General features: G+C 39.5%; 1 protein-coding gene across 4 annotated transcripts in view; it reads right to left on the reverse strand.

Annotated features, from left to right (window-relative positions):
• The window catches only part of ADGB (androglobin), a 73981-nt gene extending 59800 nt beyond the window's left edge, over nt 1-14181 (reverse strand). Inside the window, exons 1-4 of one of the 4 annotated variants that reach the window (XM_048936745.1) lie at nt 11251-11286; nt 5068-5232; nt 2137-2272; nt 455-547 (exon numbers count right to left, since the gene is read on the reverse strand). In XM_048936745.1, coding sequence (XP_048792702.1) covers nt 455-547; nt 2137-2272; nt 5068-5138 — 300 coding nt within the window. In that variant the 5' untranslated portion in view covers nt 5139-5232; nt 11251-11286. Of the gene's footprint in view, nt 1-454; nt 548-2136; nt 2273-5067; nt 5233-11250; nt 11287-13761; nt 13841-13947 lie in introns of those variants that run through there. The other 3 variants (XM_048936744.1, XM_048936743.1, XM_048936747.1) reach the window with 3 other exon arrangements.
• Between the last annotated feature and the right edge of the window lie 731 nt (nt 14182-14912).

The following is a 14912-nucleotide window of genomic DNA, read 5'->3' on the forward strand; positions in this document are numbered from 1 at the left end:
GAAAGCTTGTTTTGTCATAACACTGATGTTTAAAAGTGAGAAAACAGGAACACAAAACAAGATGACATCTCTCTCATCAGGTGCTTTTTAAAAGAACATCGAGGAAAAAAGCAGAGCAGAGATGGAAGGGTACAATACCATGTTGTTTTGTATCAGGAAGTGCTGGTGCACTCAGACACTGTAAATTATCATTTAAAACATTATGTATTACAGCCAACACTATAAAGAAAGGGATTAAACTTTACATCCCTTCAGATGCTGTGAACCCTAGGATGCGCATGCATGTTAACCACTGTGCAGATTAACAGGTCCTGGATGCACAACAGACACATGGTCAGGACCACTACACATGATCATGTGGATACAAATACCTCCATCTTTTGAAGTAATTTCCTCTGCTCTTGTGACATAGCTGGGTAGACTTTGTTTCCATTATGATTTGATTATTTCTTACCTCATTTGCTGAAAACTCTTGTGGTCGTTTCCACGAATGTACTTTTAAGGATGCTGGCAATTCTATTTTTCCTTCAGGATCATCAAAGACAAGCTATGTAAAAAACACACACAAAACAAAAACAAAGAAAAAGTAACTTAAAAAAAAATTAATTAGCCTATGGTGTTTTCCACAAGATGTAAGTAATTTTTTGTTCACATGATATCTATAACAGGACTAAAACAATGTAAAGTCCATACTGACAATTCAGCACAAAAACTGCTTATTCTGTTCAGAGAAATCAGTGTGGTATGCACTGTCAAACTGTTCTACACTGAATGTTTCCACTCTTTCCCACCACTGAGAACCCCCTCCCTCCCCACCTGAAATGTTTAAATGTTTTATTCAAGACGCCTATCTGTCATGTCATTCCTAAGTATTTTTTCTAAGTCACTATTTCTGAAGTTTTTAAAGTTGAAATCTGAAAGTAAATTTCTGAAGCAATCATTTATACATGAAGCAATTGAAATTGCCATAGAAATGAGGAGAGCTACAACTACACACCCATGAGTTAATTTACGAAGTAACCACTGAAGAGAAGGCATCATATACTTTTCAGATTTCCATTTCAAAGTGATACTTACTCTCCGCATAACCAGAAAGCATCAGGATACCTGTTTACCTAAGAGCACAATGTAGGACAAGCATGTGCCTCTGATACTGATCATATTGCCTGAGAAACTGATCAGTTACACAGTTACTGCATTCTATTTGTGCCAAAAATGTTAAATAGATTTAGATTTACTATACGTTCCTGTGCGCTTCATAGGCCAAATCATGTCTTTTACAGGCCAACTAAGAGAAAGAGTTTCTAGGGTGGAAAAACAATGCTTTGAGTACTTACTGATCAAAGGAAGGCAATTGAAAATACATCTCACAGTCATGAAAAAAAAAAAAAAAAAAAAAAAACAACAGGTAACCAAAACCTAAACTAAAAGTCTCCCAAACTATTTTTCCACATTTATATCTCATTTGCTTCATTGTGTAAGTTCCTTCAACATACCAATCCGCAACACAAACTCTATAAAGCATATGAAGGAAGTAACCACACTTTCAAGCCCAACTGATAGTCAAACAAGATTCAAAAGACTTTCTAGAACTGGAAGGGCTGAGGATTTTCTGTGTCTGCTAAATGTTTTACTTTATGCAATGTAACAGCAGATCCTCTACACTCCAGAACTGCAAACAGTTTAGTACGTCCACAAACTGAGGTGTGCAATAGGAAAGACCTCAACCTGCAGTTTTTCCACATAAAAACACTGCTAAGATAGGTGCATTCAAGCTTTTGAATCCAAAGAGCCTGCATAGAAAGGATTGTGCATGTTACAACAGTTTGCCGTCTTCCCACATCCTCAGCTTTAATTGTGCTATGAAATAGATTTGGGGGGTTATAAGTTTTTAAACCATTAATGTGATACTAGTATTAACATTTCCTTTAAGATGCAGCAAATGAACAGTGCACAACATATTTATTTATTCATTTATTTTGTTATGAAACTTCTTAAAGTTATAGAAAAGAAATGTTGAAAATATTACCTGCAAAAATTAATTTTAATAGATTATTTCTCCTAACTTTAAGTACAAAAACTGACAAGGTACAAAAAACAAAACAAAACAAAAAACACACAGGTCACACAACTTACAGAGATAGGACTTTTCCCAGCCTTTTCTTTCTCTTTTCCAACTTTTGCAGAATCCCATTTTTCTGCACTGATGTCAGCTTCATTCCATTCCGGCCAAATGGGAAATCTTGAAGCACCTACGTGGTAGATTGGTACACTGGAAAACAACCAGATGCATGAACAAAATTCTGCTGTGCAAAGATTGTTAACAAACAAAGCATTCACTTTTTTACTATAATGAAATAATAAAAATGTAGCGTTAGTAATTGCAGTAACTTTTTGTCACTAAGATAAGCAAGATTATAAAATTGCCTGATTTTAGAGGTTGTGAACCAACTAAAATATTTCAAATGACGAATCCTGCCTTAAGTTAACGGGACAGATGAAGCATAAAATGAGAATCCTGTTGACTGATTTCCTCCTTCTTTCCTGCTGCTTCAATCCACAATTCTCCTTTCTTTTCTATGCAAATCCCAATTTATGGGATTCACAGCTTGAGCAAGAAATGATGCACAGTGCTGTTGCTCGCCACCAGCAGGATGAAACCCAGACAGTCCCTGAGCAGCCCCACTGGCCAACTCCATCCGGTTTTACTGTTGATCACGATGTCTTATGGTATAAGACATCCCTTTGGTCAGGTGTGGTCAGTTGGTTCTGCCCACTGTCAGCTCCTTGTGCACACCCAACCTCCTAACTGGCATGGCAGTGGGAGAAGCAGAAAAGACCTTGACTCAGTATTTAAATAACATTTTCTCTCCAGCTTCTTCTCCCTGGGCTTCTTTGACCTTAGATAATAGTAGTTTTGTGACTCAGAAAAATAATTGATGCTTTATGTAGGTCTTTCACAATGTATTAGTTCATCATTCTTTCTACTTCTTACTCTCCACACACATTTTCCATTTATAAATTAGCTTATATATTTAGAAACAAAATACTCTTTTCCTAACCTCCTCCTGTGAAAGTCATGTCACTTATCATCTTGTTGATGATATCACATTCACTAATGGAAAAAAAAAATGAAGAGAGGAAAGAAAAGAAAAAAATGCCACTATTATAATCAATAATCAATATCTCTATTGCATCAAGTATTTGGTTTCAGCTGCCCCAGTAATATAATCAAAAATTTAGATATTCAGTGACAGGCAACAGTTCAGAGCATGGTGGAATATCAAAGTATAAATGTGCAAAGTAATGAGTAGTATAGAAAAAAGTGAGCATGCCACTCTGGATCTCAGTTCCTTTCCATCTGAGCTCTGTGTGAAAAACAGAGGAAGCTGAGGATCTCTTTTTAAAATATTTCTTTCATATAATCATACCTGATTCTAAGAAGCAACGTGAAGTCACGTTTCCCCAGCTACTTGTACATCACCCAAGAAATTACAAAACTAGTTACTTTTCTGAGTTTATTTTTTGCAGTGTTTCTTCTTGCAAAGACAAACCTGATCTTAGATTCAGCCACAGGAATGCTGGGAAGATTGCAAAACATCTTTCCAATACTTCTAAAAAACATGACATGAGCTTTGTTCCTCTCTTTGGCATTTCTACCACGTTGGCTTCCATAAAATAATTTTGTGCTTTCTGTATGGCACCTGAGTAATTAACTAAAAATCAAAAATCTCTATGTCAAAGCACCTCAATTCTGTGAATTTAGGTCAACCCATTTGCAAAGTACTTAGCAAGCTTTGATAAGAACACCAGGAAAGCCCATTTCTTCAGTGCTGTTACACAGATCTCTCAGAAAAAGATAAAGACAGCTCTGCTTAAGTAGATGAATAACCTGTGGCAAACAGAATCTAACAGGTTATTTCAGGAATGTTTTCCAGTGCCAAAGCACAGCTATTACTATTTTTTTCTTTCTGCTATACTGTTCTTCTGCATAAAGATGTTTCCTGCAAGATTGCTCTGAGTTACAGAGAAAAACAAACAAAAAACCCTGTAAATCTAAGACCAACAGGGAGTACAGCATTTATTGTGACATCGCCACTGATAAATTACTGAATATTTTCTTGTGTGTGAGTCTATGAAATTTGAAGGCTACAGATTGCAGCAGACTGAGCTCTCAAGGAGTTCATTGTTTTAATTAGAATTAACAACAAAAACCAATATGAATACATATTCTTCTAATTAAAATGTAACCTAATCGCAAATTCAACATATTGGTTTGCTTCTATGCTATTTTAATAAGTTTATCATACTTACTTTGGAAAGAATGCATTTTTCTATCACAAAGCATGAAACTATGCAAAGTTATAGGTAGCAGATAAAGAATTGCATTAAGAAATTGACTACACAAATAAAAATTAGGCAAAGATCCATTATACAGAGTATACACTGAAATATTTCAAACAATAGAATATTTCAAGCAAGCTCTCCATCTTCTTGGACAGAAAATATTAACTCAGAAAATTCTAGGTGTATTTCACTGTACTTCTGAGAATAGTAAAAATACTGGCTACAGAAGTGAGAGTTATTCACAAATACAATAAGATACACAATAAAAGACAATAAATGGAAAGCGGATGCTTTATGCTCTATCACAACACCACATTCTCCAGAAATACCTCTATTTTTGGTTGGATTACAATTTCATATTAATGAAGTAAGGGTATTCAGATGCACACTGATGCAATGAATAACTTCTCAAGAACATTCACAAGCCAAGCAATTTCACCCAAATTGAACTGAAATTGAATTGAATTGATTGAGAAGATCATGATGCGCGCAAATTGCTCTGAAAGTAATGCCTCCTATATATTTCCATGGAAAACAGATACGAAGAGATATATAACACTATTACATAGGCAAACTCTCACCTACAAAACATTATTTTTCAACACCATTAGCAATGCATTTTTTTTTCTATCAATGAACAAGAATCTGCATGCCATTCTCATTAAAATGTGCACCAGCAGAGGTGGCCCACTACTGCCACTGCCGAAATGCACCACTAACCATCTCACTTCGCACGCTGTTTGGTCTCCAGAAATTTTCAGCAAGCTTTGATGAACGTCAGTGGGTGCCATTATTTCCACGTGGAGGAATTCAGTGACACACCTTTTGCTTCATATGCACTTCCATATCAGATGTCATTGTGTCAGACTGCCCCTCTGCTGCCATCTGTCGCACAGCAACAACATGTAATCAAACATCGGTGGGAAGGTTCAACCTCTACTGCCATACCACCATTTCCCTCTGATGTTGTAAGCCAGTAAAAAAAAGTAGACTGCATTACTTCTGGAGTAGCCCTTGTATTTACCCAGTAACGTTTCTATGTCTAGGAAAAGTAAGCAAGTACATGGTGGTGTGCTTTGCTCTTTGTTTCAGATAGTTAAAATTCAATTTACAGAGACATTTCTGCTCATTGGCTCGGCAATGCAAAGTCAAGCCCACTACAGATTTAAATTGCTTCTAAGTTATTTGAGAGAACAAGAAGCTCCTTGTCACATTGGTTAGTCAATAATAAAACAAGCCCCTCCAAAAGGCTCTGGACAGCCATTCAAAACAAAAGAATTCTGTCCATCTTAGGAGTGATTGCAATTAACAGAATACTAAATGAGATTATGATCTCAAAACACCTATTCCTCAGAATAATCAGGAAACTAGCTGCACATTGGAAATGAACAGCTGTTACAGCCCAAGATAAACTACAGCTCAAACATTATTTGTTATAATCATAACCTCAAAACTATTTTTAATGGCAGCCCAATTCCAACAAATATGGTAGAATTAACCCTTAAATAGATATGACTAATCCAAAAAAAAGCAAATGTAGAGCACTGGAAATAAACTGGACTAGTACCCTGTCTTAGTTTCAGCTGGGACAGAATTGCTTTCTCTTCACAGTGCCTGGTTTGAAGCTATGCTTTGGTTTTAGGGACAAAACAATGTTGATAACACACCTATGTTTATCATTGCCGCTAAACAGCGCCACACAGAGCCAAGGACATTCTCAGCAAAGGGCCCAAACAGAAAACAGAATTCACATATATATTTTTGCCTTTACCTTTCTCTAACTTAGTATATAGTTTTATCACAGCCCACATGTTCTACTTTGTCTTTTTTTATTCTCACTGCCATCTCACTGGAAAGGGGTGGGAGTGAGCAAATGAATGTGTGGTGCTGAGTCACCGCTGGGTTACATCACAGTATATCCTCAGCACCTTTTGTCTGAAATTTTAGCCACGCTTTAAGCCTCTAGCAGAACATAATTAGAAATCACCAAGCCATATTCATCCCTGCGGGATCAAGTACACTTTCATCAAGTTTGTGGATAACACCAAGCTGAGTGAGGCAGCTGGTATGACAGAAGAAATGGATACCATCTGGAGGGACCAAGACAAGCTTGAAAACTGGGTCCGTGTGAACTTAATGAGATCAACAAGGCCAAATGCAAGGTGTTACACTTGGGTCAGGACAAACCCAGATAAGTGTACAGGATTTGAGAAGAAGAACTTGAGAGCAGCCCTGCTGTAGATTATCTGGAGGTCCAGATAGACAAAAAGTTGGACATGAGCCAGCTCTTGCAACCTGGAAGGCCAACGGTGTTCTGGGCTGCATCAAAAGAGGGGTGGCCAGCATTGCTGCTCCCATGAGGTTCCACCTGGATTATTGCACCTGGGCCTGGAGCCTCCAGCACAAGAAGCATACATAGTTGTTGGAGTGAATCTAAAGAAGGGCCACAAATAAGATCAGAGGGCTGGAGCAATTCTCCTGGGAAGAAAGGCTTTTCAGCTTGGAGAAGAACAAGCTCTGGGAGATCTCATTGTGGCCTTCCAGTACTTGAAGGGAGCTTACAAACAGGACTTTTTACATGGTCTGATAGTGACAGAAGAAGGAGGAATGGTTTTAAGCTAAAATAGGGAAGACTGTGGGTTACAGATAACTGGAACAGGCTCCCTAGGGAGACTATGGAGTCTCTTTCTCTGGAGATATTCCAAACCCATCGGGACACTTTCCTGAGCAACCTACAGTAGGGAACCTGCTTAGTAGGGGGGATGAACTGATCCAATGGGTCCCTTCCAACCTGTACAGTTCTGTGATCAGATTTTAGGAAGAAATTTTTCTGCTCACAGGGTGGTGAGGCGCTAGAACAGGATGCACAGAGAAGGTGTAGATGCCCCACCCCTGGAGGTGCTCAAGACTAGGTTGGATGTTGGATGGGACCCTGGGCAGCCTCATGTGGTGGGTGGCCATCCTGCCCATGGCAGGTGCATTGAAACTGGGTGATTTTTAAAGTCCCTTCCAACTCAGGCCTTTCTATGGCTCTAGAATTACGTGATCTCTGACTGAGGCTCATGCTAGGTCAAAAGCATGCGTAAACATGTACAAACAAATTTAAACAGTTTAAACTACTATAACAATCTCCTCTCACCACAAAATGTGTCACAATGCTACAAAAATGGAGTACTGAGAATAAGTGTAAACAATAGCCTGATACCATCTCAAGCAATACAAAAAACTGAAAACCTCTAGGAGAGCATAAAGGCACATGAAATATATTTCTCAAATACTTTGACAGTCTCCAATCATTTTTAGTTCAGACACTTTCTGAACTAGTTATGGTTGCAATGCATTCAATAATATTTAGTATATGTAATTTTCATAGACTCATTCCACGCAGATTTTTAGCACGTATTACATTTATATTAACCAGCAGTAGCATTCCAATGCAACACTAAAAGCAGCTTCAAGTTCAATCATCACGTACTTATCCACAGGACAGTTCTTCCCATTCTTAAGCTTCAGTTAATCTAGTGGAGCCCTCTCCCCAAACCAAAATAAAGAAATTTAAAAAAAAATTTTTTTTTTTAAATCATCTGTTCAGACTATATTCTCTGAACCACTGCTGCAATTTATCTTATGGATACTTACCTGAGGAACATATACTGGCAATGGATAAAATTGCAGCACTGTGCTTTTGCTGACTTTTTATCCTAGGCCTTCAGGAACTCAAATATGAATTAGCAGTAGAGCTATTTTTCGTGTTCTTACTGTCTCAACCTTCAATCTTAATAGAAAATATGAGGTAATCCCAGGCTTTGGTGCAGTAATCCATTGCACAACATCAGTGCAGCTACCTGCTACTTAAGGCAGTCAGGTACATAGCTAAACAAGAATAATTTCTTCCAGCCAATCTGGGACCCAGCTGGTCCCAACAGGTGCTGAAGAACCCACTGGCAGTTAATAATGCTTTTGGCTGCTGCTCTACCTAATAAAATTTCTAATGCCACTGTGAGCTTTGTCTGCACACTGGGAAATCATGCCTGTGCTACAATTATCCCTAACCTACTCCCCTATCTTGGCACTGATCATTTAATACTCACTTTTGTCTCTGATAACCCAAACCCTAATTCAGATTTTTCTTTGTTCTGGCAGATGCTGATGACTCAGGCTTAATTCAGAAAATTGGGCTCAATGGCATAAGAGTTTCATCAAATTCATTTACAAAGCATTTTAATTCATTATCATTGTTACAAGCCAGAATCTTCAGTGCTGACAAAGACATCAATCCACTGAATCACTATAACTGTTGAAACCTGGGAAAGATCAGATTCTCAGTAGCCTCTAATGATGCAATTAAGAAAATCTTTAATGACAGCTGTTCTTTTCAGCTCTTCAGCCTGTCATCTCTAAATCTGCCTAGGTCCTGAAGAGAACTGTTACCTAATTAGAGAGCAGTAATGAAGGGATGCCCAATGGAGCATCCTGAGAATAGACTTAAGTGAAGTCTGGCTTATTGAGTATAAAGGAAACTTCATATCTTCTCCCTATGCTTCCAAGCTCCCCTTCCAACACCAAAACAAAAAGTGCCAACAATATGAATTGATTTTCCACAGTACATACTGTGCTGACTACTGCAAGCATTTATGGGGAAAAAAAAAAAAAAAAAAAGAAATCTGATCTCACTAGAAATCCATTTAAGTAATTTTAAGATAATCAAAATTCTTTGTCCAGATATGTGTACACACTACTCTCAGAGGGCTTCTGCACTAATTTATCTGTAAAAGTTATTATTATAACACTATCGTTCCTGGCAGTAACCACTGACAGTTCTTAGCAATTTTAAAAACATTATTTTCAAAAACTATTAACCTTCTTTCTTTTTTCATACTACTGACAGTTCTGTTCAATATTTCAGTGATTTGTAGACACATGAAAACAAACTCAATTTGCTAGAAGGAAGACAATATTTCAGAAAAGACAAAATACTTTTGACATTTTTATGCCTGCAACTGCAAGATGTGCTCAGAAATAAAACAGATCTTAAGGGAAAACCTACCTCACAATTACAAAGAGCAGTGAACTTACGGGACAACATTCTCTCAGGCAGCATGCGGTCTTTCATTTCTTTGTCTGATACATGGATAGCAACATTCCTGAAGTTCTCATAAATAGACTTACGTAAAATTTGTACGCTAGAAGGTGTACAGAACTGTGCTGAACAAGGTTAGTAACAGAAGCCACATGAACAGATGTCAAGGAAATAGCTATTAAGCAACTGCCATATGTCCAACTGCAGCAGCTCCAATCCCATAGTATATGCATAAAAATATTTTCTTTTAACCCTCCCAGCCCACTAAAAAGACTTGGTAAGCTGCCGTTAATAAAATATTCACAATCATTACTACCACTAGCCTACCTTTAGCAGAAAATCATTATCTAAGGGAACAGATCAATCCCTCCATCACAGGGATTGCAAACAAAGTGAGGATTAAGTCATAGGGTTACCCAGAACAGTTGTATTACCCGTGTTCAGCAACTTTTACCAAATAATACTATTTACCAAAATAATAATAGCACTAAATCATTTTGTCTCGGGGTGGATTGCTGCAGAATCAGCTCTAGTGATTTTTTTAATTTTTATTAAACAACAGTGACACAGATCTACAGCATATCTGTACTGTAACACAGATATTCTTTACTGCACACAATCTACTTCCACGTGAAGATCCATCATGGATCTGTCAACCTGTCTGCTATCAGTAGCATTCCCATAATTCTGGCATCTCGCATGCACAAATCCTGTGGCAAAGGGGAAAGCATTCTAGAAGCAAAGTGAATACTGACAAATAAAATGTTGCTTCCATTTTGCACAAATCACAGTCTACAGTTCTATGTTTTGACCAAACGCTGATCCAAACAAAAAGCTCTCTGTTAACAGACTGCAGTTCAAAATGCACATCTGCCTGCTTGCCTGATATCTCCATGGGAATTTTGTGGCTTACAGCAGTGCACTGCAAACTAGGGTTTGCAAACAATGTAGAAAGTACAGGAAGTTGAGTACTGCATGTATGTGCCTTATAAATATATAAATAAGCTATTCTGAGGGAAGTGTACTCAAAATTATTTGCAAATAGTGATGTGCAACCAAAAAAGTTTGGAGACCCGTTTGCTTACAGCATGACTACAGGAGAAAAAGAGATTCCAATATTTCAGCCATTTCAAACGGACTGAGAATGCCAAAATATCTTTTTGTTGGTGGGCTTTGGGTACAAATTCCCATCTGGGAAACAGAGGAACTTACCTTGTTACAAAAACAAGAAGAAAGGCTATTCAAGGTATCTTAAGCATTCTCAGGTAAACTTTAAGCCCTGCTGTGTTCAACTCCCAACTTCCACTGATTTTAACAAGACCAGACCCTCACTCACCTCTTTGAATAGAATACAAAGATGTTTTCAACAATGTGAAGACAGTATACAGCCTACAATCAGCTTAAAATGCACTTACAGTTTACAGAGCACACAAAACAATAGTATTAAAAGTAAAGCAAGGCTAGACTTCAGGTTTAGTTTTCAAATGTTTCATAGCAGTAGAATCTGCGATTTCAGAAGTAAATGAGGCTACTTTTCTTGTAAAATGTTTAAGACAAAAAGCTTAGGCCAAAATTTAGAACAACTTTCATTACTAGCTTTTCTTGACTCATTACCTATAGTTCAAGAGATCCTGAAGAAAAATTTTCCCAACGTCACAAACAAGATTTATTTTGTAGTTTACCGCTTGTATAATCAATGGATATCAAGATGTTACAATCACAATGTATAATCAATGGATATCAAGATGTTACAATCACAATATAAACAAGAGAGTTAGGCAAAGTGGACTACGATAACAAAAGAGAATAAATGGAAGGGTTACCCTTAGTTGGGCTCACCACAAAACACCAGAACGAGGGATCTCCAGACAAGATCCTTCCCCACTGGCAGCCAGCTCTTAAATAGGTCTAGGAGCCCAATTGCCTTCACCTGTGCTCCTCTGGCTGACTCATGGCTCGCCTCAGGTGATCAATCAGAGGTTCAGGCCGTGACTGAACATAGTTCCCATACACCACTCTTGGCCAGACACGTAGTGCCCTAAAACAATACTTTATAATCCATCCATCCAAAAGACCTGACTGATATTTCAGGATGATAAAAACTGAGCAGGGATAGGTTAGTCGGGAAACCAATACTAGAACTGCTATAACATCCAAAATTTTAGTGCCAAGACTTGCTCTAGCTGGAAAGAGCACAACAGCAGAACAAATAAGCACAATAAAACATGATATAGTTTAAACTGAAATTACAGGCTTGATGAAAAAAACTTAGTACAAGCTATATATTCTGTGTTGTAAAGGTTCCACATTACAATCAAGCGATTCTAACTTCTTCTATAGTCTACTAATTCATCACTAAACAACCACTAGGACATGTTCAAGCTACTCCTCCCTGTGTAAAACAGTCCCAGTGAAATGAGTATATACTCCTGTACTAACACTAAATTAACACTGGCAAGACATTAGCTCCATTACAATTACCTGATAATTGCAGAGTGAGATGAAGCATGTCTATTGCCTATTAGGTCCAACAAGAGATTTTAAATATTTTGTGAACATTTCTCCTATTCACACTTCAAAGGTGTTTCTATAAAACTTAATGCCATTCAACCCAATTGTAATCAGATATTCTCTAGTCTCAACCTGACAAAGGGAAAAGGATTTTGTAATCTCATTGTGGTCTTGTTTAATAAAGTCTTACACAACAGTGTAATAAAGAAAAATAGATACTGTTCTAGATATTCTAATACAAATAAATCATTTCATATGACTGATTCTTTTACCAGTTATTTTGTATGAATGAGAATTAATCATTTTACTATACAAATATTACATATATTTATAACCTCAAAGAAAAAAATATCTTACTGTAAATATGGCTATTAGGGGACAAAATATTTTGGATGACAGCCAATCAGTTTCACACACAGTGCAAGGCAGGAAAACACTACTTTTGCTGTCTGTGCTAGGAAATAGAACTGTTCTTGCCAGCTTAGATACTGACTGATTTTTTTTTAATATTCTGTTTGTAGCAGTAAATACAAAGGGCTGCATGGCTGTAGCTAAACTAAGAAAATAAAAAAGAGTTACTAAGCAAAGGGATGCAGAGTGGAAAAGGGGAGAATTAGAGATACTGGCTGACCACCACAACAGAAAGGATATCAAAATGTGAATGTGAAATGTGAAACGAGTATGAACATGCAAAACAAAATATTCTGTTGAAAAGGCTGGGTGGATGGATATGAAATAAGAAAGGGGCATCTGAAGGCTGATTTCAAGGGAGAAATAAGTGATATATCTGATACCTTTGTTTATGGCAGTAAAGGGAAGAAAAGGGCATAAGCACATAAATATCGGTGCCACAAACACCTTTTGTCTGATTCCTGACAGCGCTGTGCATGAACAGTTACAAAGTTTTTACTGAGAAGGTTTCAAAAACCATAGAAATAAGATAAGAGATCAAAAGTGAAAGTAGTGAAAGAAATGTTACACTTTCCACTTATTTAGTGAAACTGACGTGCTGCGTCATTAGCCATTTTGCCCTGAAAAGTTCAGCTTAATTCCTCTAGTCAGTATCGTGTATGAAGGTTGTTATTTTCTGAATTATTTTCCAGATTCAAAGTTCTCAAGTTTTTTAAACCCCAACAACTCTTTCAGTGAAAACTCTCTTCTGTCTGCTTGCTACCTTAACTCCAATGCTTCAGACGCATCCATTGAATGCACCTGGAGCCCAATGATCTTCAAGGTCGCTTCCAGCGCAAATCATTTTGTGATGCTATGATTCACAGTATGAGCTGTGACCAACATTCTATCCCTCATGTACAGTACGACATATCACAGTGAGAGCACCTGCACATTACGTGCACTCTGTGGTCTCAGCCCTATGGCCTTCTCAAGGTCCAAGAACATTCTGACATTCCAGGATTCCATTACCTAATAGGTACATGAAAAGTATCATAGGAGGAAGGAAGTACAACTTCCACATGAAGCAGTGGGCACAATCTGGAACACAGGAGGCTCCATCTGACCATCAGGCAGCACTTAAGCTCTGTGCAGGTGACAGAGCACTGGACATGCTGCCCAGAGAGGCTTGGAGTCTCCTCTTTGGTGATCTCCAAACCCTGCCTAGACATGGCACCCTGTTCTGGGTGTCCCTGCTTGAGTAGGGGCTGGACCACATGGATCCAAACTCATCCCGTCTACAGCTCTGTGCTAAACCTGAACATCCAGCTTAAAGAATGAAAACAAACAAACAAAAACAAAGCAACCCCTACCTTGCCTATGGACCTTACTTTGACTAAGCACCCACTCAAGCAAGCAAACTTTCTCCGCACCGGCTGTTTTCACGCCTGGGATCGCAAACAATCGCTTCCTCCATATCCGCACCTCTGTCTCCGCGCGAGCCGGGGCTGAACTCGGGGACGGGCGGGCGGCTCGCGGGGACGCGCTGGCGGCAGCTCCCCCTTCCCCGGGGCCGTTACCGCCCGCCGAGATCCCGCGTTCCCTCCTGCGGCTCTTACTCTTTGGCGGAGACACCCAGGATCCCGGAGCTACTGCGACTCCCGAGTTCCTTCTTCTTGCCGCTCTTAGAGGCCATCCCGGCAGCGTCCGCCGCGTTGCCGGGCGACCTGACGCGCCGCAGGTAGCGGCTCAAGCTCCGCCCAGCGGCCCAGGGCCCCTTGGGCCAGCCCACGCCACGCATGGCGCCGCTACTGTGCAATCGGGACGGGGAGAAGCGGGCGACGGCGCTGCCGGCCGGGAGCTGTTGCCTCTCCGCGCGCGGCCTCGTCGCGTCCGAGGTGCCGCAGGGCGGGAGTGCAGAGGGTCACGCGGCTCCTTCCGCGCGCCGCGCCCGGCCGGAAGGGGTCTGCGAGCATCGTGGTTCAGGGGCAGAGGTGGGGGCAAATCCTGCCGTGTAAGAGAGGGGCAGAAGCCATCTCAAAGGATGCGGGTATTTTGCCGGGTATATTACCCTTAAGAAGGGTATGGCTGCAGCCGAAGAAAAAAGACTTGAAAGTGAAACGGTATTTATAGTTATTTGTTGTAAAAGGTGGTAACCTAAACTCCTGTACAAAGCACCTCTGTAGAAAAAGACTGATTGAATACTTTTTTCCTGAATCTTTCCAAAGACAATAGTTTGGAAAAAAAGAAAGTCTGAAGACATGTTGGAGAGGGTCCAGAATAGGGCCATGAAGACGATCAGGGGGCTGGAACACTTCCCTGTGAAGACAGGCTGAGAGAGAAAAGAAGGCTGTGGGGTGACCTTGTTGCAGCACTTCAGTACCTAAAGGGAGCCTACAAACAGGAGGGGAGTCAACTCTTTGAAAGGGCAGATAACAGCAGGACAAGGGGAAATGGTTTTAAGTTGAGGGAGGGAAGATTTAGGTTGGATGTCAAGGGGAAGTTCTTTACAGAGAGAGTGGTGAGGTGCTGGAACAGGCTGCCCAGAGAGGTTGTGGATGCCCCATCCCTGGAGGTGTTCAAG

The sequence above is a fragment of the Lagopus muta genome, chromosome 2 (genome assembly GCF_023343835.1).
Source record: "Lagopus muta isolate bLagMut1 chromosome 2, bLagMut1 primary, whole genome shotgun sequence".
Lineage (NCBI taxonomy): Eukaryota > Metazoa > Chordata > Aves > Galliformes > Phasianidae > Lagopus > Lagopus muta.